The sequence below is a fragment of the Budorcas taxicolor genome, chromosome 5 (assembly GCF_023091745.1).
Source record: "Budorcas taxicolor isolate Tak-1 chromosome 5, Takin1.1, whole genome shotgun sequence".
Classification (NCBI taxonomy): domain Eukaryota; kingdom Metazoa; phylum Chordata; class Mammalia; order Artiodactyla; family Bovidae; genus Budorcas; species Budorcas taxicolor.
In genome coordinates this window covers 86,946,226-86,974,061 of record NC_068914.1, presented here as the reverse complement: position 1 = coordinate 86,974,061, position 27,836 = coordinate 86,946,226, and the positions used below count along the sequence as shown (strand labels likewise).

Here is a 27,836-nt window from a genome sequence, read left to right as displayed (position 1 = left end):
TTGTCTAACTCAATGAAACTAAGCAATGCCCTGTGGGGCCAACCCAAGATGGGTGGGCACGGTGGAGAGGTCTGACACAATACGGTCCACTGGAGAAGGGAATGGCAAACCACTTCAGTATTCTTGCCTTGAGAACCCCATGAACAGTATGAAAAGGCAAAATGATAGGATACTGAAAGAGGAACTCCCCAGGTCAGTAGGTGCCCAATATGCTACTGGAGATCAGTGGAGAAATAACTCCAGAAAGAATGAAGGGATGGACCCAAAGCAAAAACAATACCCAGCTGTGGATGTGACTGGTGAGAGAAGCAAGGTCTGATGCTGTAAAGAGCAATATTGCATAGGACCTGGAATATCAGGTCCATGAATCAAGGCAAATTGGAAGTGGTCAAACAAGAGATGGCAAGAGTGAACGTTGACATTCTAGGAGTCAGCAAACTAAAATGGACTGAAATGGGCAAATTTAACTCAGATGACCGTTATATCTAATACTGCAGGTAGGAATCCCTCAGAAGAAATGGAGTAGCCATCACGGTCAACAACAGAGTCCAAAATGCAGTACTTGGATGCAATCTCAAAAACGACAGAATGATCTCTGTTCGTTTCTAGGACAAACCATGCAATATCACAGTAATCCAAGACTATGCCCCAACCAGTAACACTGAAGAAGCTGAAGTTGAATGGTTCCATGAAGACCTACAAGACCTTTTAGAACTAACACCCAAAAAAGATGTCCTTTTCATTATAGGGGACTGGAATGCAAAAGTAGGAAGTCAAGAAACACCTGGAGTAATAGGCAAACTTGGCCTTGGAATGTGGAATGAAGCAGGGCAAAGACTAATAGAGTTTTGCCAAGAAAATGCACTGGTCATAGCGAACACCCTCTTCCAACAACACAAGAGAAGACTCTACACATGGACATCACCAGATGGTGAACACCGAAATTAGAATGAGTATATTCTTTGCAGCCAAAGATGGAGAAGCTCTATACAGTGAACAAAAAAAGACCAGGAGCTGACTGTGGCTCAGATCATGAACTCATCATTGCAAAATTCACACTTAAACTGAAGAAAGTAGGGAAAACCGCTAGACCATACAGGTATGACCTACATCAAACCCCTTATGATTATACAGTGGAAGTGAGAAATAGATTTAAGGGACTAGATCTGATAGATAGAGTGCCTGATGAACTATGGAATGAGGTTCGTGACATGTACAGGAGACAGGGATTAAGACCATCCCCATGGAAAAGAAAGGCAAAAAAGTAAAATGGCTTTCTGAGGAGCCCTTACAAATAGCTGTGAAAAGAAGAGAAGCGAAAAGCAAAGGAGAAAAGGAAAATATAAGCATCTGAATGCAGAGTTCCAAAGAATAGCAAGAAGAGATAAGAAAGCCTTATTCAGTGATCAGTGCAAAGAAATAGAGGAAAAGAACAGAATGGGAAAGACTAGAGATCTCTTCAAGAAAATTAGAGATACCAAGGGAACATTTCATGCAAAGATGGGCTCGATAAAGGACAGAAATGGTATGGATCTAACAGAAGCAGAAGATATTAAGAAGAGGTGGCATGAATACACAGAAGAACTGTACAAAAAAGATCTTCACGACCAAGATAATCACGATGGTGTGATCACTCATCTAGCACCAGACATCCTGGAATGTGAAGTCAAGTGGGCCTTAGAAAGCATCACTATGAACAAAGCTAGTGGAGATGATGGAATTTCAGTTGAGCTATTGCAAATTCTGAAAGATGATGCTGTGAAAGTGCTGCACTCAATATGCCAGCAAATTTGGAAAACTCAGCAGTGGCCACAGGACTGGAAAAGGTCAGTTTTCATTCCAATCACATAGAAAGGCAAGGGCAAAGAATGCTCAAACTACCACACAATTGCACTCATCTCACATGCTAGTAAAGCCATGCTCAAAATTCTCCAAGCCATGCTTCAGCAATAAGTGAACCATGAAGTTCCTGATGTTCAAGCTGGTTTTAGAAAAGGCAGAGGAACCAGAGATCAAATGCCAACATCTGCTGGATCATGGAAAAAACAAGAGAGTTCCAGAAAAACATCTATTTCTGCTTTATTGACTATGCCAAAGCCTTTGACTGTGTGGATCACAATGCAATTTGGAAAATACTGAAAGAGTTGGGAATACCAGACCACTTGACCTGCCTCTTGAGAAATCTGTATGCAGGTCAGGAAGCAACAGTTAGAATTGGACATGGAACAACAGACCAGTTCCAAATAGGAAAAGGAGTATGTCAAGGCTGTATATTGTCACCCTGCTTTTTAACCTATATGGAGAGTACATCATGAGAAACACTGGACTGGAAGAAACACAAGCTGGAATCAAGATTGCCAGGAGAAATATCAATAACCTCAGATATGCAGATGACACCACCCTTATGGAAGAAAGTGAGGAGGAACTAAAAAGCCTCTTGATGAAAGTGAAAGAGCAGAGTGAAAAAGTTGGCTTAAAGCTCAACATTCAGAAAACGAAGATCATGGCATCCAGTCCCATCACTTCATGGGAAATAGATGGGGAAACAGTGGAAACAGTGTCAGACTTTATATTTTTGGGCTCCAAAATCACTGCAGATGGTGAGTGCAGCCATGACATTAAAAGACGCTTACTCCTTGGAAGAAAAGTTATGACCAATCTAGATAGCATATTCAAAAGCAGAAATATTACTTTTCTGATTAAAGTCCATCTAGTTAAGGCTATGGTTTTTCCAGTAGTCATGTACGGATGTGAGAGTTGGACTGTGAAGAAGGCTGAGCACCGAAGAATTGATGCTTTTGAACTGTGGTGTTGGAGAAGACTCTTGAGAGTCCCTTGGACTGCAAGGAGATCCAACCAGTTCATTCTGAAGGAGATCAACCCTGGGATATTTTTGGAAGGAATGATGGTAAAGCTGAAACTCTGGTACTTTGGCCACCTCATGCAAAGAGCTGACTCATTGGAAAAGACTTTGATGCTGGGAGAGTGGGGGCAGGAGAAGAAGGGGACGGCAGAGGATGAGATGGCTGGGTGGCATCACTGACTCGATGGATGTGAGTCTGAGTGAACTCTGGGAGTTGGTGATGGACAGGGAGGCCTGGTGTGCTGCAATTCATGGGGTCACAAAGAGTCGGACACGACTGAACTCTACAGATCTCTCTGCATTGTTTACTTAGGAAGGCTTTCTTATCTCTCCTTGCTATTCTTTGGAACTCTGCATTCAGATGGGTATATCTTTCCTTTTCTCCTTTGTCTTTAACTTCTTTTCTCAGCCATTTGTAAGGTCACCTGAGACAGGCATTTTGCCTTTTTGTATTTCTTTTTCTTCTGGATGGTTTTGATCAACACCTCCTGTACCTCCCTCCATAGTTCTTCTGGCACTCTGTCAATCTAATCCTTTGAATCTGTTTGTTACTTCCATTGTATAATCATAAGGGATTTGATTTAGGTCATACTGATTGGCCTAGTGATTTTCCCTACTTAATTCAATTTAAGTGTGAATTTTGCCATAAGGAGTTCATGATCTGAGCCACAGTCAGCTCCTGGTCTTGTTTTTGTTAATGGTATAGAGCTTCTCCATCTTCAACTGCAAAGAGTATAGTCAATCTGATTTCAGCATTGAGCCTCTGGTGATGTCCATGTGTAGAGTCTTCTCTTGTGTTGTTGGAAGACAGTGTTTGCTATACCCAGTGTGTTCCCTTGGAAATTTGGCAGTCCCTTGGCACTGGTCACCGGTGTGGGCGGCTGCAACGGAGCGCAGAGCATGGCTGAGAGGAACTACCCCATGTCCGAGGGCAGGGGCCGAGCTGAAAGGAGTTATCTCGCATCCGAAGTCAGGGGCGGCAGCCAAGATGAGCTACTCCACGTCCACGTCCGAGGTCAGGGGTGGTGGCCAAGAGTGCCAGGCTGCCACAGCACAGGAGCAGCCAAGAGGAGCTACCCCGGCCCACGGCCAGGGGTGGCGGCTGGGAGGAGTGACACCACGTCCAAGGAGCAGTGGCTGCACGGGTGCCAGAGGGCCTAGAGGAGCTAGTCCATGTTCAAGGTAGGAGGGGTGAAAGTGAGGAGATACCCCACATCCAAGCTAAAAGAAACCCAGGTAAGATGGTAGGTGTTGCAAGAGGGCAGGCACATTGAAACCATAATCATCGAAAAATAGTCAGTCTAATCACACTAGGATCAACCTTGTCTAACTCAATGAAACTAAGCAATGCCCTGTGGGGCCAACCCAAGATGGGTGGGCACGGTGGAGAGGTCTGACACAATACGGTCCACTGGAGAAGGGAATGGCAAACCACTTCAGTATTCTTGCCTTGAGAACCCCATGAACAGTATGAAAAGGCAAAATGATAGGATACTGAAAGAGGAACTCCCCAGGTCAGTAGGTGCCCAATATGCTACTGGAGATCAGTGGAGAAATAACTCCAGAAAGAATGAAGGGATGGACCCAAAGCAAAAACAATACCCAGCTGTGGATGTGACTGGTGAGAGAAGCAAGGTCTGATGCTGTAAAGAGCAATATTGCATAGGACCTGGAATATCAGGTCCATGAATCAAGGCAAATTGGAAGTGGTCAAACAAGAGATGGCAAGAGTGAACGTTGACATTCTAGGAGTCAGCAAACTAAAATGGACTGAAATGGGCAAATTTAACTCAGATGACCGTTATATCTAATACTGCAGGTAGGAATCCCTCAGAAGAAATGGAGTAGCCATCACGGTCAACAACAGAGTCCAAAATGCAGTACTTGGATGCAATCTCAAAAACGACAGAATGATCTCTGTTCGTTTCTAGGACAAACCATTCAATATCACAGTAATCCAAGACTATGCCCCAACCAGTAACACTGAAGAAGCTGAAGTTGAATGGTTCCATGAAGACCTACAAGACCTTTTAGAACTAACACCCAAAAAAGATGTCCTTTTCATTATAGGGGACTGGAATGCAAAAGTAGGAAGTCAAGAAACACCTGGAGTAATAGGCAAACTTGGCCTTGGAATGTGGAATGAAGCAGGGCAAAGACTAATCGAGTTTTGCCAAGAAAATGCACTGGTCATAGCAAACACCCTCTTCCAACAACACAAGAGAAGACTCTACACATGGACATCACCAGATGGTGAACACCGAAATCAGATTGATTATATTCTCTGCAGCAAAAGATGGAGAAGCTCTATACAGTCAACATAAACAAGACCAGGAGCTGACCGTGGCTCAGATCATGAACTCCTTATTGCCAAATTCAGATTAAACTGAAGAAAGTAGGGAAAACCGCTAGACCATACAGGTATGACCTACATCAAACCCCTTATGATTATACAGTGGAAGTGAGAAATCAATTAAGGGACTAGATCTGATAGATAGAGTGCCTGATGAACTATGGAATGAGGTTCGTGACATGTACAGGAGACAGGATCAAGACCATCCCCATGGAAAAGAAATGCAAAAAAGTAAAATGGCTTTCTGAGGAGCCCTTACAAATAGCTGTAAAAAGAAGAGAAGCAAAAAGCAAAGGAGAAAAGGAAAATATAAGCATCTGAATGCAGAGTTCCAAAGAATAGCAAGAAGAGATAAGAAAGCCTTCCTCAGTGATCAATGCAAAGAAATAGAGGAAAACAATAGAATGGGAAAGACTAGAGATCTCTTCAAGAAAGTTAGAGATCCCAAGGGAACATTTCATGCAAAGATGGGCTCGATAAAGGACAGAAATGGTATGGACCTAACAGAAGCAGAAGATATTAAGAAGAGGTGGCATGAATACACAGAAGAACTGTACAAAAAAGATCTTCACGACCAAGATAATCACAATGGTGTGATCACTTACCTAGAGCCAGAGATCCTGGATTGTGAAGTCAAGTGGGCCTTAGAAAGCATCACTATGAACAAAGCTAGTGGAGATGATGGAATTCCAGTTAAGCTATTTCAAATCCTGAAAGATGATGCTGTGAAAGTGCTGCACTCAATATGCCAGCAAATTTGGAAAACTCAGCAATGGCCACAGGACTGGAAAAGGTCAGTTTTCATTCCAATCTCATAGAAAGACAGTCCCAAAGAATGCTCAGACTACCACACAATTGCACTCATCTCACATGCTAGTAAAGTAATGCTCAAAATTCTCCAAGCCAGGCTTCAGCAATACGTGAACCATGAACTTCCTGATGTTCAAGCTGGTTTTAGAAAAGGCAGAGGAACCAGAGATCAAATTGCCAACATCTGCTGGATCATGGAAAAAGCAAGAGAGTTCTTGAAAAAACATCAAATTTCTGCTTTACTGACTATTCCAAAGCCTTTGACTGTGGATCACAATAAATTGTGGAAAATTCTGAAAGAGATGGGAATACCTGACCTCTTGAGAAATCTGTATGCAGGTCAGGAAGCAACAGTTAGAACTGGACATGGAACAACAGACTGGTTCCAAATAGGAAAAGGAGTACGTCAAGGCTGTGTATTGTCACCCTGCTTATTTAACTTATATGCAGAGTACATCATGAGCAACACTGGGCTGGAAGAAGCACAAGCTGGAATCAAGATTGCCAGGAGAAATATTAATAACCTTAGATATGCAGATGACACCACCCTTATGGCAGAGAGTGAAGAGGAACTAAAAAGCCTCTTGATGAAAGTGAAAGAGGAGAGTGAAAAAGTTGGCTTAAAGCTCAACATTCAGAAAACGAAGATCATGGCATCTGGCCCATCACTTCATGGGAAATAGATGGGGAAACAGTGGAAACAGTGTCAGACTTTATTTTGGGGGGCTCCAAAATCACTGCAGATGGTGAGTGCAGCCAAGAAATTAAAAGACGCTTTCTCCTTGGAAGAAAAGTTATGACCAACCTAAATAGCATATTCAAAAGCAGAGACATTACTTTGCCAACAAAGGTCTGTCTAGTCAAGGCTATGGCTTCATCAGTGGTCATGTATGCATGTGAGAGTCGGACTGTGAAGAAAGCTGAGTGCCAAAGAATTCATGCTTTTGAACTGTGGTGTTGGAGAAGACTCTAGAGAGTCCCTTGGACTGCAAGGAGATTCAACCAGTCCATTCTGAAGGAGATCAGCCCTGGGATTTCTTTGGAGGGAAAGATGCTGAAGCTGAAACTCCAATACTTTGCCCACCTGATGCGAAGAATTGAATCATTGGATAAGACTGTGATGCTGGGAGGGATTGGGGGCAGGAGGAGAAGGGGACGACAGAGGATGAGATGGCTGGATGGCATCACTGACCCGATGGATGTGAGTCTATGTGAACTCCAGGAGTTGGTGATGGACAGGGAGGCCTGGCAAGCTGCGATTCATGGGGTCGCAAAGAGTCCAACACAACTTAGGGACTGAACTGAACTGAACTAGCACTCATCATAATAAAATTCCAGATTTCATATTTAACATCAGTTTTAAAAAGGCCATCTCAGAGCGTATATTATCACACAACTGCAACTAAGAAGCTACAGACATTCTTCTCAATACATTAGCCAAAAATAATTTAAACTAGGCCATTTATAGAGAGGAAAACAAGGGAATATTTTTAATAACTTAGAATATAAATGAGATACTATTTGGAAAACAAAACTCTAATCTAAAACACTAAATCACTTAGATGCTGTTATTTAAGATAAATAATATATGGGACACAAGACTTTTAAAGTACACAATGAGCCATTTGTATTAATTGCAGGTAGATTATCTACCTCAGGAGGTGTCCTCTGCTACTATTCTTAAGTCTATACCTAACCACACACAAAAAAATTTCCTACCTCTTGAACAAAATTGCCAAAGGTAATAGCTGCAGGAGAGTTTACAAATTCTCTATCTCTAGCTGGGAGAAATAGACCATGAAAACATCTTTAATGACCATCTTACAATATTATCTTTGCCCTAGATAGCTAGTTCTGGCTAGAGCTGTTCCAAGGGAGATGAAAGATGGGAGAAAGCAAAATGGACTATGAGAGATAGATGTAAGATCTGCATGTTAAATATATATAATACTATTTGTCCAATATGAACTTTATCATTTCTACCAGGCTTTCATTTATTCCACTATTTTATATATCATGTGATAAAACAAGAAATCTTTAGAAGTTGTCAAGGAAAATACTTCCATGATTTTGCATCAGCTCCAGTATCCAACCTGGCTCTATCCTTTCTTCGAAAGCCATTCCCTTCTGCACTGAAATGCCATATCTTCCCATCCCTCCCTACCATCTGTCCATTAAATTTGTTCAAAATAGTCAAATACATGGAAAAAAGGTGGTACTGATCAAGAGATAGCAGGAATAAGTGTAGAATCTGAATACATCCATGGAGTGCACCAGCAGCTATGAAGCCTTACTTAGACACTATGAGCAACACAGCTTCCATGCAAGCGATATTTCACTTTTGTCCTCAACCAAACCATGCTCCTTCAAACAAAAGCTATGAATAGTTTAGATTGCTTTTCATTTGAAGCTGAGGTAAAGAGGTGGCATACCATTTGAACAGAAGCTGTTTCTTTTTTCAAAGCACTTGAACTTCCAAAACCCCAAGACAGAATGTTTAGCCATTGTACCTGGTTCTTTAATTCATGTGTTCCTCTTTCTCTAGACAAATACCTTTATCATAGCTAGAGTTTTTAAAGCTTCCCTGGTGACACAGTGGAAAGGAATCCACCTGCCAATGCAGGAGCCACAAGAGACATGGGTTTGATTCCTGTCAGGAAGATCCCCTAAGTAGGAAATGGCAACTCACTCCAGTATTCTTGCCTGGAAAACACCATGGACAGAGGAGCCTGGTGTGCTATACTCCACAGGGTTACAAAGAGTCATACATGACTGAGCACAGATACACATATACAGAGTTTTTAATAAAAGACAGTATTTTCTCAACCAAGAGGGCGGTGACTACAAAATATTTATTTGTGTGTTTTATCTAATCTAGTATCTACCTGGGTTGGAGTAACTGCTCAGGTGAGAGAACATGTTACCTGATGTTTTGATGAGTAAGTCCAAAATATCCTTCTGCTAGCAAGCTAAATGCATTCGCTTGTACTGTTGTACTCTCCTACTTCTGATTAATCTCCTCAGAAACCTCGCATGTCTTTCCTCTGTTCTCTTTATCTCAAGTATCTAATTTAATTCCTTCATGTAATAGGCCACCACTCTACAATTCTTATAGTTTCTTCTTTGGTTCTTTTGGTAGCCAATTTATTTGCTATACTCAAACTCTGCACTTCATTACCCATTTAGTACTAACACTTGCCTAGCTAAACTTATTTAGAAAATCAAAACATTTTCCACAATTTTAACAATAAGCCCTTATTGTTTAAGCCCTTTGTTTAATGTGAATGTATCTGGTAAGGTTGCCCAATAAAGCCTAAGGGAGACTTTGTATATAAAGTTAGTTACACATACTTAAAAAATGAATGAATTATATCTTTTTCAATAAGGTATAATATTAACACTTATGATAAACTTGCCTAAATTACAAAATATCCTATAGATGAAACAAAACATGTAGTTATAATGACCCATGTTGTCTGAAAAGGTTTCCAAAGTTTTGCTTCATTTGTGCTACTCCAGCCTCAGCAGAAGCTTAGAAAAATCTAAAGAGCATTTTATCCTTTCTGATTATGTAAAATCATTATGACTCAACTGTGGGCAAATACTCCCTACAATTGGCATATTCTGCCAATCATTACTCTAGGAATCTTCACTCCATAGCGTGAATTTGCTTCTGTTGGTCTTGTGTAGTAGAACTTACTGAATTAGTTGAATAAGGACCACATCTTATACTACCTTCTATTTACCACATACCCCAATCAATATAATAAAAACTTTTTGCACATTTCAAGACTAATATTTTTTATTATGTATTTATCTTTCAAGACTAGTATTTTGCATGTTTCCATCTAGTCAAAGCTATGGTTGTTCCAGTAGTCATGTATGGGTGTGAGAGTTGGATTATAAAGGAAGCTGAGTGCCGAAGAATTGATGCTTTTGAACTGTGGTGTTGGAGAAGACTCTTGAGAGTCCCTTGGACTGCAAGGAAATCAAACCAGTCAATCCTAATGGAAATCAGGCCTGAATATTCATTGGAAGGATTGATGTTGAAGCTGAAACTACAGTATTTTGGTCCCCTGATGTGAAGAACTGACTCGCTGGAAAAGACCCTGATGCTGGGAAAGATTGAAGGCAGGAGGAAAAGGGGATGACAGAGGATAAGATGGTTGGATGGCATCACCAGCTTGATGAAGATGAGTTTGAGCAAGCTCTGGGAGTTGATGGACAGGGAAGCCTGACATGCTGCAGTCCATGGGGTCACAAAAAGTAGGACACGATTAAGCAGCTGAACTGAACTGTACTGAAGACTAACATAAAGCTGATTTTCCACTGGGAAAAATTTTATGGTATTTAAGAGTTTTCTGAAATGAGTTATGATTTCCTTTTATGGAAAAAATAAAATGAAATAAAACTGTTTAATAAAATTAGCAATTTAAAAATATCAGTGAAATTTCCTTAAAAATCTCCATTCTGTTACTCCGAAATAAAAATTCTACATTTTTACTTCTTTTGTTTTCTCTCAAAGAATATTAATGGCATAATTAAGGTGGCATTGAATAGATAATGCTGATTTTTTTTTTTTTAGCAAAAGAAAGGGTGCTTTAGTAATTTTCTAAGAATGCTTATGGGCCTACCTCACTAGTCTAGACAATGCAATAAGAACTATATATGCTTAATAAAAATATTTATATTTTGTTTATAGATTATTTATCATTGGTTTATTTAAGTGAGCATAAATATATGTGAACCTATAATCTTTCCAAATCCTACAAGGATATAAAAAACAAATTACATGTGAAAAGAATGTTTAAAAGGCAGTTGGTATGCAAAAGCTTTCCTAGTGAGATTTCACAATAAGTTTCTAAGAAAATCAATTTATAAATAAAAGAAGTTAGAATTTACAGACTTCTTATTAACCTAAGAAAAACACATTAAGTATAAAGTTTTATTATATACAGGGAATGTGAGAATGACGCTTTAATCATTTCAATTTTTGATGTCAAAGGTGAATAGATTTGATGGGTTTTGACATCATTATATTGAGTTTGAGATTCTTAAAAGATTGGTGAAGATAGAGACTTCAAAACTCCCCAAATCTTTAGACACTGTGGTTCAGTCTGCAGTTGCCTTAGATCTTCCTAGATCTTTTGATGTTTAAAAACAGTTAACTGAATCCAAAACGTCAAAATTTAGGGATGGGAGAAGAAGGATGAAGAGAAGAGGAAAAGATTAGGGAGAATGTCTATAGTTTGTTTACTGTCTTATATGGAACTAGAGAAAATAGACCAGCCTATGCAATTAATCTGGAAATAAAACATTATTTCCATAACTGAAGGTGAATATGAAAAATATAATTCTTAGTGAACACCTTTTCTTAACATTTATACATTGCCTTCTTTTCAGACAAATTTTTCAGTAAAAATTATTATTAAAATCTCAATCACTAAACATGCATTTATTAAACATAAAAGGTGGTACTACATATACTCATTGGACCAAAGAAGTAAAATCTCTTCTTTAAAAAGTACTGTATCTAAGAAATAATATTAAAACCAAAAGGAAAACATGTTTTCTCACTTAAATTTTCTTATTTCATTTTGTGAACATTTTGTAGCATGGCATATGACAGCTGAAATACAAATTATCCTTTATAAAAATGTCAAAATGATTTATTGGAAGTAAAAAACTCAAGATTTTAAAACACAGTTTTGGTCTACAACCACATATTCATCAATTCCAAACTTTCAAAATAGAAAATGAAAAGTTAACATTTCATTGTCTAAAATTAAAAAAAATACTTACACTATGGACTTTTCCAGGCGACTTCCCTGTGAACCAACAATCTCCCCCAATGTACAAAACACTTGTCCCAGAAAGTCCTAAAATAGATAAAAAGATTAAGGCTCTTAAGTTACCAAACTGTCTTTACATATTCTGTACATCATATCTGCATTGTTTTCATTGTTAAGATATTGAATTCTCTAACTTCCAATAATAAACAAAGTGAGCTCAAAATACATGAATTTTAGCATATGATTGTCCCCTAAGTTTGCACAGCCTTCTGTTCTTTTAATCACTAAGTTAGTTTGTTATTATGAGTGTTCAGACATTGTATTTGCTTTCTTTCTCTTTTTTAAATTAAAATGAAAATGGAAAACAAGTTCCAGGATTTGAATTCACAATTGACTTGACTTGAGATGTCCCTGAAATTACTAAACTTTTGTCTGAGAAGGCAAATCATAAACGCACAGGGCAGTGGTGGCTAACACTAACAGTGCTATTTACAGAAAAGCAGTGTGATAGCATGGCTACAACTAGGATCCAGAGTCACACTGCCAGATGTCTATTCCAGCACAACCACTGACCATTTATGAAATGGCAGTTATTGTGCTGTCCAGTTTCCTCAAATATGTAGTTGCCCCCTTATAGAGCTATTGTGAGTTCAATGAGTAATTATTGCATGAGATGATATTTGCAGATACTAAGTGCCTCCAAATGGGTTAAGTATAATATAAAGTCTTATTTTCAAGACTCAGAATAACCCTGCAAAATGAGAGGTTTGTTACTAATACTATTAATAAATTTCACATATAAAGAAACTAATCATCTAAGAGGTTTTCCTTCATGTTTTAAGCATCAATGAATAGCAGAGATAACACTAACGCAGATATTCTGATTCAAGACTGAAATTCTGCCTAAGGATTTAAATATCATAAATACAATGCAACTCCCCATGTTAATAAAATAAGGGTTCCAACACCATCCAGATATGTGAGTCAAGAAAACATAGAGGTGGTTCAGGGCGAGGCACATCATAGCCTGTGTATGATCCCAAGCTGCCTTAAAGGAGAAAGTGGGAGATCTGTCTAAACTGTACTGTGAACTGGCCTAGGAAAATCCCTAAGAAAGAATGATGGCAAACAAAATGCTGTTTTAAGTTTTACTAAATAAAAATTTTAAATACCTAACAAGCCACAAAAGTAAAAACTATGTTATTCACAGGAAGCTGCCCTAAATCTCTTGAGAGAAAAAGGCCACTGTAGACCAGGACAGTCAAGGGAATATTTTTCCAAAGTACATAATCCTACATGGCTCCTAGGATTCAGACTACAAATAGGAGAGAGTTGGAGCACTGCAGTCCTAGAGAATAAATCAGAATAACAGACAAGAGTACAATGAAAAAAAGGGCAGACCTTAAATAAAGGGCAGAAACAGAGATGAAAAACCAATATTGTGGTGAGCCCTCTTGGCCAAGCCTTTCCCCCCAAAAAAAGCCTCAGAATCAGAAGCAACTGGCAGCCTTTCAGTAACCTTTCAGCAAAGCAGGGACACCATTAGAACAATGGATTCACAAGATTACTCAGCTACCAATTTCCAGAAAGGACTGAGGAGTGAAGAAAAATCTGAAAGTCAGATCAATCAAGAGGCTACAGTAGTTAATAAGAAGCAAAGTGTTAAGTCTCAAGCTAAAGTTGTGGGAAACACTTGGGAAGTGTGCAGAAAAATGTCAGGATTTGGTGTAAACTGTACTTGCACGTGGACCTCTCAAGTGGCAACAGGGGTAAAGAACCTGCCTGCCAATGCAGTGAGACATAAGAAACGAGGATTTGATCCCTGGGTTGGGAAGATTCCCTGGAGAAGGGAACGAGAACCCACTTCAATATTCTGGCCTGGAGAATCCCACGGACAGAGGAGCCTGGAGGGCTACAGTCCAGTAGGTTGCAAAGAGTCAGACATGACTGAAATGACTTACACACCGATACTTGTACATAGTTGGGGTAGGCAATGAAGAGGGAGAGAAAGAAAATAAATCTGGATTTGGATCTTGATTGCTGACAGAATATCAATACTTTCATTAAACTGCAAATCATTTTAAATTTTGCTTTCAAGTAAGTAAAATGTACTTCAGGTAAAGGCTTGACATATTTGAATTAAATATCCTTAAAAATAACATGTCTTTGCCAACTTCATAACAGGCTTTACAAATGTGTCTATGGATTTTTAAAAACAGACATAACTTTTTCTAAGTCACACTGTGCATGAGAGCTTGAAACTAAAGATTTGAAATGTCATTGGTCTTCTAGGTCAGCAGTAAAATATACATGAGGATTCTAGAACTGTTTTCTAAGGATATTAATATTGATGGGCGTATTAAATGGATTTGGTCAATAAAAGAACAAGTCTCACTAAAAGCTGTTCACTGCTGTAGTAACTCGAGAAAACAGAACAGATATATTGAACACTCCATATTAGAGTCCACATACATTAGCATAGAACACATGCTAATGTGTTCTATCATCATAACTGAACTAAAAGGAAATAAAAATAATAAAATCAATAAAATGAGCATCAAAAAGATGTAGTGTGCATTGAAACATTTTATTGCTACTGCAATAAAATAGCTACTGCTACTGCAATCTCTGCCCCTAGATATTATGGTACTTATGTAATTGTTTTACATCTGCCTATGTTCGTGTAGTCATGATGTGCATACAACCCATGTGTTATTCATAATGCAAAAATCAGCACATAATATTTAATATTTGTCAACTACTCTTTGTGTTGGAAAAGCTCTACTGAATCCGTTTTTCAGTCAGTGTCAGGGAATGTTTAATTTTAAGGAGTCTGTATGTTGTTTTCTGTTTCTCAAGGGCCCTCTGTTGCTTATCAGTTCCTGGAAAACAGGAATGAGCAGAGCTGTACGCAGTTCTCAGGACTGAGGTCATGAGATGAAAAGCGTACGTGGATTCCTTTCAGTAACTTTTTACTTTTCTGTAAAACTACTTAATTATGTTCCTATTTCTCAAGACATGGATTGTCTTCTGGCCCTGTGACGATTGTTATTCCCCTAGTTACTGTTGTCATGGCCGTGTGACAATTGTTATTCCCTTAGTCAATGTAGTTATGCGTCTGGTTTTGGTGTTTTTGCTCAAATTTATTTTTTGTCTAAAGCTTCCTTGTATAACAATATATACGCACATGCTGCCACGAGTAAAGCACCCTTGTTTCACTCGAGACTTGGGTCCCCCGTGTCCTTCTTTTCATCGCTTTCTTTTCCTCGACTCCAGTCCCCAGGTCCCGGTCTGTAAAGACCACAAGTCAGCTCAATGGTCTACATTTCCTATGCATTTTACACAATACTAGTAATTCATTCAGGCAGTTCAGTTTAGCGTCACAGTTGTGTCTGACTCTTTGCGACCCCATCACTAAAACCAGAGCTTGCTCAAACTCATATTCATCGAGTCAGTGATGCCATCCAACCATCTTATCCTCTGTTGACCCCCTTTCCCCCTACCTTCAATCTTTCCCAGCATCAGGGTCTTTCCCAGTGAATCAGTTCTTCCCATCAGGTGGCCAAAGTATTGGAGTTTCAACTTCAGCATCAGTCTTTCCAATGAATATTTAGGAATGATTTCCTTTAGGATGGACTGGTTGGATCTCCTTGCAGTCCAAGGAATTCTCAATAAGAGTCTTTGCCAACACTACAGTTCGAAACCATCAATTCTTAAACACTCAGCTTTCTTTATACTCCAATTCTCACATCCATACACGACTACTGGAAAAATCATAGCCTTGACTAGACGAACCTTTGTCAGCAAAGTAATGTCTCAGCTTTTTAATATGCTTTCTAGGTTGGTCATAGCTTTTCTTACAAGGAGCAAATGTCTTTTAATTTCATGGCTGCAGTCACCATCTGAGGTGATTTTGGAGCTCCCCCAATAGAGTCTCTCACTGTTTCCTTTGTTTTCCCATTTGTTTGTCATGAAGTGATGGGACCAGATGCCATGATCTTCATTTTCTGAATGTTTTATTTTAAGCCAAATTTTTTACTCTCCTCTTTCACTTTCATGAAGAGGCTCTTTAGTTCTTCTTTGCTTTTTTGCCATCTGCATATCTGAGGTTATTGAAATTTCTTCTGGCCATCTTGACTATAGCCTGTAATTCATGCAGCCCCACATTTTGCATGATGTACTCTGCATGTAAGTTAAATAAACAGGGTGAAAATGTACAGCCTTGACGTATTCCTTTCCCAATTTTAAACCTGTCCATTGTTCCATATCCAGTTCTAACTGTTGCTCCTTGAACCGCATACATTTTCTCAGGGGGCAGGTAAAATGGCCTGGTATTCCCATCTCTTGAAGAATTTTCCAGTTTGCTGTGACCCACATAGTCAAAGGGTTTGGCACAGTCAATAAAGCAGAAGTAGATATTTTTCTAGCACTTCCCTTGTAGCTCAGTTGGTAGAGAATCTGCCTGCAGTACAGGAGACCTGGATTCGATCCCTGGGTTGGGAAGATCTTCTGGAGAAGGAAATGGCAACCCACTCTAGTATCCTTGCCTAGAAAATCTCATGGACAGAGGAGCCTGGTGGGTTGCAGTCCATGGGTTGGCAAAGAGTCGAGTATGACTGAGTGACTAACATTTAACACTTACATATTTTTCTGGAACTCTCTTGCTTTTTTGATGATCCTGTAGATGTTGGCAATTTCACTTCTGGTTCCTCTGCCTTTTCTAAATCCAGCTTGAACATCTGGAATTTCACAGTTCATGTACTGCTGAAGTCTAGTTGGAGAATTTTGAGCATTACTTTGCTAGCGTGTGAGATGAGTGCAATTATGTGGTAGTTTGAACATTCTTTGACATTGCCTTCCTTTGGGACTGGAATGAAAACTGACCTTTCCAGTCCTGTGGCCACTGATGGGTTTTCCAAAATTGCTGGCATGTTGAGTGCAGCACTTTCAAAGCATCATTGTTTAGGATTTGAAATAGCTCAACTGGAATTCCATCACCTCCACTAGCTTTGTTCCTAGTGATGCTTTCTAATTCCCACTTGACTTTGCATTCCGGGATGTCTGGCTCTAGGTGAGTGATCACACCATCATGTTATCTAGGTCATGAGGATCTTTTTTGTATAGTTCTTCTGTGTATTCTTGCCACCTCTTTTTAATATTTTCTGCTTCTATTAGGTCCATACCATTTCTGTCCTTTATTGTGCTCCCCTTTGCATGAAATGTTCCCTTGGTATCTCTAATTTTCTTGAAGAGATCTCCAGTCTTTCCCATTCTATTGTTTTCCTCTATTTCTTTTCATTGATCACTGAGGAAGGCTTTCTTATCTCTCCTTGCTATTCTTTGGAACTCTGCATTCAAATGGGTATATCTTTCCTTTTCTCCCTTGCCTTTTGCTTCTCTTTTTTCAGCTATTTGTAAGGCCTCCTCAGAGAATCGTTTTGCCTTTTTGCAGTTCTTTTTCTTGAGGATCGTCTGGATCACTGCCTCCTGTACAATGTCACAAACCTTTGTCTATAGTTCTTCAGGCACTGTCTATTAGATCGAATCTCTTGAATCTGTTTGTCACTTTCACTATATAATTGTAAGGGATTAGATTTAGGTCATACCTGAATGGTCTAATGGTTTTCCCTAGTTTCTTCAATTTAAATCTGAATTTGGCAATAAGGAGTTCATCATCTGAGCCACAGACAGATCCTAGTCTTGTTTTTGCTGAATGTATAGAGCTTCTCCAACTTTGGCTGCCAAGAATATAATCAATCTAATTTAGGTATTGACAATCTGGTGATGTTCATGTGTAGAGTCTCTTGTGTTATTGGAAGAGGATCTTTGCTATGACTGGTGTGTTCTCTTGGTAAAACTGTTAGCCTTTGCCCTGCTTCATTTTGTACTCTAAGGACAAATTTGCCTGTTACTCCAGGTATCTCTTGACTTCCTTCTTTTGCATTCTAGTCCCCTATGATGAAAAGGACAACTTTTTTGGGGTGTAAGTTCTAGAAGGTCTTGTAAGTCTTCATAGAACTCTTCAACTTCAGCTTCTTCAGCATTAACGGTTGGGGTATATACTTGGATTACTGTGATACTGAATGGTTTGCCTTGGAAACAGAGATCATTTTGTCATTCTTGAGACTGCACCCAAGTACTGCATTTTAGACTCTTTTCTTGACTCTGAAGGCTACTTCATTTCTTTTAAGGGATTCTTGCCCACAGTAGCAGATATAATGGGTAGTAGATATAATGAACTCTAAGTAAGTAGTAGTACATTAGTGTCCCTTAATGGATATTTTTAGATATTTGCTCTGTATTTAGACAGAGAAATATAGACTAGCTAAAATAGAAACTGCTTTATTGTTTCTTATTATAGTGTTGCATTTCAGTTGATGAGCCACTATAATTAGATCATAATAGAATTTCCAGTAATAAATCCAAGTACTTTACTAGAACTCTAACAAACACATAGACTGAATTCACTTTAGAGTGGCTGCTGCTGCTGCTAAGTTGCTTCAGTCTTGTCCGACTCTGTGCGACCCCATAGACAGCAGCCCACCAGGCTCCCCCGTCCCTGGGATTCTTCAGGCAAGAACACTGGAGTGGGTTACCATTTCCTTCTCCAGTGCATAAAAGTGAAAAATGAAAGTGAAGTCACTCAGTTGTGTTCAACTCCTAGCGACCCCATGGACTGCAGCCTACCAGCCTCCTCCATCCATGGGATTTGCCAGGCAAGAGTACTGGAGTGGGTTTCCATTGCCTTGCAATTGAGAATGCTTCAAATAATTTCAACATATTAACTATAAAACTTTTGAAAAACTGACCAGGAGGTCAACAAATACCTGTTAAATGTATTCATCATTATTTACAGGCTAAATAATATACAGATAGAACTTAATTTTGAAGTCTTTTGAAATGTCTATAAACCATATTGAACAAACCTAGACCACCTGTGTTTGCATTTTGACTAAAAGATTTATTAAAGCCTTTACCTTCAGTATTCTAATCTATAAAATAAACTTTATAAATAATATTTACAAATTAAATTGTTGGGAGATCTAAGTTAGATAACATATTCAAAACACTTAGAATAAATACCTGGAACATAGTAAGTGTTTAATAAAAATATGCCTCCTCTCTCTTCCCCTACTTTCCTGGAATTAAAGAATATTAGTATATACTCTAAACTTTCCACTAGACACTAGATCATAGTACTGGAGATATTATAAATATCTGAATAAAATAATATATTTTCTTTCCCAAACTGCTTTACATTCTTGGTCAGTACAAATGCTCATTTTGAGCATCATTATAAAATCCAAAAATGTCTTATCTTACATGTTAAAGAAATGAAGACAGCCTCAGAGACCTCTGAGATAGCACTAAGAGTCCAACATTCAAATCATAGGAGTCCCAGAAAAAGAAGGCAAAAGGAAAGGGCATGAGAAAATAGGTGAGGAGATTATAGTAGAAAACTTCCCTAAAATGGGAGGGAAATAGCCACCCAAGTCCAGGAAGCCCAGAGAGTCCCATCCATGATAAACCCAAGGAGAAATATTCCAAAAAACATGTTAATCGAACTAAGAAAAATTAAACACAAAGAACAAATATTAAAAGTAGCAAGGAAAAACAACAAATGACATACAAGGGCATTTTTATAATGCTAACAGCTGATCTTTCAACAGAAACTCTGCAGGCAAGAAGGGAATGGCAGGATATATTTAAAGTTATGAAAGAAAAAAAATGTACAACCAAGATTATTTTATTGAGCAAGGATCTCATTCAGATTTGGAAGAGAAATCAAATGTTTTACAGACAATCAAAATCTAAGAGAATTCAACACCACCACACCAGCTTTTTAATAAATGCTAAAGGAATGTCTCTAGACAAGAAAGACAGAAAAGGCCTATAAAAAACAAACTCAAAACAATAAATTAAATGTTCACAGGATCATACTTATAAATGATTACCTTAAATGTAAATGGCCTAGATGCTCCAACCCAAAGACACAGATTGGCTGAATGGTACAAAAGGGAGATCCCTATATATGCGGTCTTCAAGAGAACATCTTAAACCTAAGGACACATACAGCCTGAAAGTGAGAAGCTGGAAAGATACTCCATGCAAACAGAGATCGAAAGAAAGCAGGAGTAGCAATATTCATATTAGATAAAATAGACTTTAAAACAAAGACTGTTACAAGAGACAAAGGACACTATATAATGATCAAGGGATCATTCCAAGAAGACCTAAAAATTATAAGTATACATGCACCCAACATAGGAGCACCTCAATATGTAAGGCATATGCTAACAACTATTAAAGAGGAAATTGACAGTAACACAATAATAGTGGGAGACGGTAACACCACAGTCACATTGATGGACAAATCATCCAGACAGAAAATTAGTAAGGAAACAAGCTATAAATGATACATAGGACAAGTTGGACCTAATTGATATCTATTAGCATTTCAACCCCCCAAAATAGATTTCACTTTTTTCTCAGATGCACATGGAATATTCTCTAGGATAGATCACATCCTGGGCCACAAATCAGGCCTTGGTAAATTTCAAAAAATTGAAATAATTTCAAGTATCTTTTCTGATCACAGCTTTGTAAGATTAGATAGCAATTATAGAAAAAAAAAAACTATGAAAAACGCAAGCACATGGAGGCTAAACAATACACTTACAAAGAACCAACAGATCACTGAAGAATCAAAAAGGAAATGAAAATATGGCTAAAAACAAATGACAAAGACATGACAACTTAAAATCTATGGGGCGCAGGAAAAGTAGTGCTAATAGGGAAGTTTATAGCAATACAATTCTACATCAAGAAGCAAGAGACATCAAATATATGTAACACTACACCTAAAGCAACTAGAAAAAGAAGAAGAACAACAAAACAAACACAAAAACAACAAATCAAAACAAACAACAACAACAAAACAAAAACAACAACAACAAAACTCCGAAGTTAGTAGAAGGAAAGAAATCATAAAGATCATAGCACAAGAAAGGCAAAAGAAATGAAGAAGACTATAGCAAAGCTCAATAAAACTAAAAGTTGGTTCTTCAAGAAGATAAACAAAATTATAAAACCGTTAGCCAGACTCATCAAGAAAAAAGGGGAGAAGACACAAACCAATAAAATTACAAATGGAAAAGAAATTACAACAGACAACACAGAAACACAAAGGCCCATGAGACTACCATGAGCAACTATATGCCAATAAAATTGGACAACCTGGAAGAAATTGACAAATTCTTAGAAATGTATAATCTTTCAAAATTGAATCAGAAAGAAAAGGAAAATATGAACAGACCAATCACAAGCACAGAAATCAAAACTATAATAAAAAAATCTTCCAACAAACAAAGCCCAGGGCAAGATGGCTACATGGGCTTCCAAGGCAGCACTAGTGGTAAAGAATCTGCCTGCCAATGTAAGAGATATAAGAGACACGGGTTTGATCCCTGGGTCATTAAGATCCCCTGGAGGACAGCATGGTGACCCACTCAAGTATTCTAGCCTAGTGAATCCGATGGACAGAGGAGCCTGGCAGGCTGCAGCCCGTGTGGTTGCAAAGAGTTGGACACGACTGAAGCAACTTGGCACACATGTGGATGACTACATAGGCAAATTCTAGCAAAAGCTTAGAGAAGAGTTAACACCTGTCCTAGTCAAACTCTTCCAGGAAATCACAGAGGAAGGAAAACACATGAACTCATTCTATACCCTGGTATCATAATAATACCAAAACCAGAAAAAGATGCCACAAAATAAGAAAATTATAGGCTAATATCACTGATGAACATAGGTACAAAAATTCTCAACAAAATCCTAGCAAACAGAATCCAACAACACATTAAAAAGATCATACATCATGATTAAGTGGGTGTTATACCAGGGATACAAGGATATTCTTCAATATCCACAAATCAATCAATGTGATATACCGTACTAACAGATTCAAAGATAAAACCGTATGGTCATCTCAACAAATGCAGAGAAAGACTTTGACAAAATTCAGTATAATTTACGATTAAAAAAATTCAGAATGTAGGCAAAGAAGAAACAACTCAACATAGTAAAGGCCATACACAACAAACGCACAAAAAACATTATACTCAATGGTGAAAAACTGAAAGCATTTCCTCTAAAATCAGGAACAAGATAAGGGTGCCCACTCTCACCACTATTATTCAAAATAGTTTTGGAAGTCCAAGCTACAACAATCATAGGAGAAAAAGGAATTAAATGAATCAAGATTGAAAAAGAAGAAGTAAAACTCAGCAGAAAACATGAATATCTACAAAGAAAACCCTAAAGATGCCACCAGAAAAACACTAGAGTTAATCAATGAATATAGTAAACTTGCAGTATATAATATTAATATACAGAAATCCTTTTCCATTCCTACACACTAACAATGAAAAATCAGAAAGAGAAATTAAGAAAACTATCCTATTCACCACAGCAACAAAAAGATAAAATACTTAGGTATAAATTTATTTAAATAGACAAAACACCTGTATGCAAAAAACTGTAAGATGCTGATGGAGGAAATCAGAGATATCACAAACAGATGGAGAGATATACCATGTTCTTGGACTGGAGGAATCAACATAGTGAAAACAACTATACTACCAAAAGCAATCCTCATATACAGTGCAATCCCTATCAAACTACCAAAGGCATTTTTTGCAAAACTAGAAAAAATAATTTCACAATTTGTATGAAAACACAAAAGATACTGAATAGCCAAAGCAATCTTGAGAAAGAAGAATGAAACTGGAGGAATCAACCTTCCTGACTTAAGACTATATTACAAAGCTACAGTCCTCAAGACAGTATAGTACTGGCACAAAAATAGAAATATAGACTAACAGAGCAAGATAGAAAGCCCAGAGATAAACCCATGCACTTATGCATACTTTATCTTTAAAAAAGGAGGCAAAAAGTGCATAATGGAGAAAAGATACTCTCTTCAACAAGCAGTGCTGGGGAAACTGGTCAGCTACTTGTAAAGGAATGAAATTAGAACACTTTCTAACACCATACACAAAAATATAGTCAAAATGCATTAAAGACCCAAACAGAAGATGAGAAACTATAAAACTCTTAGAGGAAAACATAGGCAGAACACTCTCTGATATAAATCACAACAAGATCTTTTATAATCCACCTCCTAGAGTAATGGAAATACAAAAATAAACAAATGGGACCTAATTAAATCTAAGAGCTTTTGCACAACAAATTAAACTATACATAAAGTGAAAAGACAACCCTTGAGTGGGAGAAAATAACAAACAAAATAAATGACAATGCAGTTCAGCAGCTCAATATCAGAAAAACAAACAACCCAATCAAAAAGTAGCCATTCTCCAAGGAGACATGCAGGTGGCTAATAAACACATGAAAAGATGCTAAATATTGCTTATTATTGGAGAAATACAAATCAAAACTATAATGAGGAAACATCTCACATGGGTCAGAATGGCCATCATCAAAAAGTCTACCAATAATAAACGCTGGAGAGATTGTGGAGAAAAGGGAACCCTCTTATACCATTGGTGGGAATAAAAACTGATATGGCCACTATGTAGAATAGCATAGAAATTTCATAAAAAAAAAAAAAAAAAAAAAAAACTAGGAATAAAACTACCATATGACCCAGCAATCTCACTGCTCAGCATATATCTGGAGGAAACCATAAGTGAAAAGGGCACATGCACCCCAATGTTCATTGCAGCACTATTTACAATAACTAGAACTTGGAAGCAAGCTAGATGTGCAATAGACAGATGAATGGATAAGGAAGTTATGGTATATACACAATGGAATATTACTCAGCTATAAAAAGGAATGCATTTAAGTCAGGTCTAATGAGGTGAATGAACCTAGAGGCTACTATAAAGAGAAGAGTAAGTTAGAAAAAGAAAGATAAATATCATATATTAACACATGTATGAGGAATCTAGAAAGACAGTACTGAAAATCTTACTTGCAGAGCACAAAGGAGACACAGACATTTTGGACACAGTGAGGGAAGGAGAGGGTGGTATGGTATATGAGAATAGCATTGAAATATATATATTACCATATGTAAAATAGATAGCCAATGAGAGTTCATTGTATGGGACAGGGAACCCAAAGCCAGTGCTCTGTGACATTAGGGGCTGAATGGGGAAAGAAGTGGGAGGGGGTGTTGAATTAGAAGGGAATATATGTATACTTAATGCTGATTCATGTTGATGTATGGTAAAAACCATTACAATATTGCAAAGTAACTATACTCTAACTTAAAAAATTAAATGTAAATAAAATGTTATTTATTTTCAATGTAATTATTAGGTAAGCTGTGGACATACAACTTTAACATGACTCAATTAACATAAATACCTGTGAAATCATGATACACTAATTAAATTTTTAATCATCTTAAAAAACATAAAGATGTGAACTTACATGTTTGGACAAGTTGGGACTCTTCGAATCAACATCATACCTAAAAAATTAAAATACACACTTTAAATTATTTCCACAAGTGAAGCTAGAGAAAAACATTAGTATTTCCCCCAAAATACAAATGATATAAAAAATGAATCAAAAGTATATGATAGGGAAAAAACTTAGCAAATTTAGAAATTTCTCATAAACTCTGGCCTACATACTAAAGGCAGAATTTATAAACCCTGGGTCCTTTTATTTCTACCACCTAAGCAGAAGTCTTAATTTTAATACTTTTACAATCATCAACTCTTCTTGATAAGAAAATTTTAAAATTTCCCTTTTCTGTGAATCAACAGATTCATAATTGTCCCTAAAAACTGAAATTCCTCTCTTAAAAAAGTGCTGATAACAGGCTGTCATTTGTATATATAATAATTCTTATTTAATATCATAAATACTCTTATTATTTGAAATTGGCAAAAGTAAGGACTCTTGCCTGGAAAATCCCATGGACAGAGGAGCCTGGTAGGTTGCAGTCCATGGGGTTGCTAAGAGTCGGACACGACTGAGCAACTTCATTTTTACTTTTCATTTTCATGCATTGGAGAAGGAAATGGCAACCCGCTCCAGTGTTCTTGCCTGGAGAATCCCAGGGATGGCAGAGCCTGGTGGACTGCCGTCTATGGGGTCGCACAGAGTCGGACACGACTGAAGCGACTTAGCAGCAGCAGCAGCAGCAATGCGAGATTAATTTTCTCCATTCATAGGATTTAGGGAAAACATGTATTTTATGGATAGAAAAATGTGTTTATATAGGACTACTATGTTTCTATTTTTTGATCAGTTGGTACTGGAAGCAAATGATTTTTTTAAGAGATCCTGGGAAAATATCTCTCACTATCACTTAGACCCTCGTTTTAATTTTTTTTTTTTTAAGCAGAAAGGTTGCTAACATTTAAAACAACCTCAATTTGCTGAATTCTTCAATAGGAAAATATTTTTACTGGCTCCAGTCTTTCTCTCAGATCATATTCTTTTCACATTCCTGTGCATAGCTACCTACAAAAAAATAACTTTTTTTAAAATAGCTCATTAAAATCTTCCCTCTCACATAACAAGAATATTTTCCCAGAGAAAGAAAAGCATCTCAGTCAAAAAAAAGCACAGAAGCAGAGTTCACTGTGTATACTGATTCTTGGCATAGTTACACTTACTCCCTAGTAAAGAATGTTTGCCACAAACTGGCTTTAAATTTGTGTGATGCAAATGACTGTCTCAGAAGAGTTACAAATTACTTTACTTCATATTAGCACAGTTTGATCATGCTTAACAGCTGTAAACTAGAGTTCTGAATCAGCAAATTGCCAACATCTACTAAGGACCTACAAATATTAGTAAAAAAAAAAATTTCTTATGCAAAACAATTTTTGAGGGTAAGATTAAAATTAGCAACTGTAGCAATATCATAGGTAAAGTACAAATCTCCTGGCTCCTTCTCAAGTATCATCCCTGGAAACTGTTTTCTATAAGGGGTTTAGTGTGGACTGGGGAGAAATAACATGGTATCTTTCTCCAAGACAGCTTCAACAATACATGAACTGTGAACTTTCAGATGTTCAAGCTGGTTTTAGAAAAGGCAGAGGAACCAGAGATCAAATTGCCAACATCCAATGGATCATCAAAAAAGCAAGAGTTCCATAAAAACATCTATTTCTGCTTTATTGACTATGCCAAACCCTTTGACTGTGTGGATCACCACAAACTGTGGAAAATTCTTTAAGAGATGGGAATACCAGACCACCTGACCTGCCTCTTGAGAAATCTGTGTGCAGGTCAAGAAGCAACAGTTAGAACTGGACATGGAACAACAGACTGGTTCCAAATAGGAAAAGGAGTACATCAAGTCTGTATACTGTCACCCTGCTTATTTAATTTATATGCAGAGTATATCATGTGAAATGCTGGACTGGATGAAGCACAAGCTGGAATCAAGATTGCCAGGAGAAATATCAATAACCTCAAATATGAAGATGACAACACCCTTATGGCAGAAAGCAAATAACTAAAGGGCCTCTTGATGAAAGTGAAAGAGGAGAGCGAAAAAGTTGGCTTAAAGCTCAACATTCAGAAAACTAAGATCATGGCATCTGGTCCCATCACTTCATGGCAAATAGATGGAGAAACAGTGGAAACAGTGTCAGACCTTATTTTTTTGGGCTCCAAAATCACTGCAGATGGTGACTGCAGCCATGAAATTAAAAGGCGCTCACTCCACTCCTTGGAAGAAAAGTTATGACCAACCTAGACACCATATTAAAAAGCAGAGACATTACTTTGCCAACAAAAGTCTGTCTAGTTAAGGCTATGGTTTTTCCAGTAGTCATGTATGGATATGAGTGCTGAAGAATTGATGCTTTTGAACTGTGGTGTTGGAGAAGACTGTTGAGAGTCCCTTGGATTGCAAGGAGATCCAACCAGTCCATCCTAAAGGAAATCAGTACTGAATATTCACTGGAAGGACTGATGTTGAAGATGAAACTCCAATACTTTGGTCATCTGATGTGAAGAACTGACTCATTGGAAAAGACCCTGTTGCTGGGAAAGATTGAAGGTTGGAGGAGAAGGGGACTACAGAGGATGAGATGGTTGGATGGCATCACCGACTCAACGGACAAGAGTTTGAATAAACTCGAGGGTTGGTGATGGACAGGGAGGCCTGTTGTGCTGCAGTCCATGGGGTCTTAGAGTCAGGCACAACTGAGTGACTGTACTGAATGAGAATATACTGTATAGCACAGGGGACTCTATTCAGTGGTCTGTGGTGAACCTAAAGGGAAAAGGAAATCTGAAAGAGGGGAAGTCTGAGTGAATGAACTGAACAGAACTGAACATGGTATATTCAGTTCAATTCAATAAGCAAAAATGAAGTGTTTGTGTTTTCATCACAAAGAATTTAAGTATCTTCAAACACAATCCTCCTTAATTGTCTTTAACAAAGCTTTTTAATGCTATTATCTCAAAAATAAGTAATCTACAGCAAACCTCCCAAAGCTTTAGATAATATATTGTATTACAGTGCTTTCAAAATTACCATGATTTTTCTTTTATGGAAATTTTCCAACTTTCTAAAAATGTCACTGGCTTTAATTCTCATAAGTCAGAACATAAACACTACATCCTAAATGGGAAAAATATATCTGTGTGCATGGGGCTGGGGAGGGTGAGTATGGGTGTGTATCTATGTTTGTGAATGCCATAATCCCCTTAAATAAGAAAGGATATATTGCAAAGCAAAAGTTCAGTAGTTTACCACCAGGATTGTACACTTGTGCATAAATTTACTAACAGGAATTCTGTAAACCACTTCATTCTGCTGTTGAAATCTTAGTAAAATACTGAACTGGCAGTAACTTATTTGGGTGACTCCTAATGATTATGTTTTCTAATAGAGGGTAACAGATGTTGACTGGAATTTTTCTTGTATTTTTGAAATTCCAACTAAGGCCCAAAGCTGAAAACAAGTGATACTAAGTTCCTCCTCATGCTTAGCTCAGAGCTTCCAGTAAATCAC

The 27,836-nt window shown here is 37.8% G+C and overlaps 1 protein-coding gene across 1 annotated transcript in view; it reads right to left on the bottom strand.

Moving 5' to 3' along the window:
- The window catches only part of CPNE8 (copine 8), a 269,508-nt gene that overhangs the window by 144,740 nt on the left and 96,932 nt on the right, over positions 1-27,836 (bottom strand). Inside the window, exons 5-6 of the mRNA XM_052640034.1 lie at positions 24,281-24,320; positions 11,829-11,905 (exon numbers count right to left, since the gene is read on the bottom strand). Coding sequence (XP_052495994.1) covers positions 11,829-11,905; positions 24,281-24,320 — 117 coding nt within the window. The remainder of the gene's footprint in view (positions 1-11,828; positions 11,906-24,280; positions 24,321-27,836) is intronic.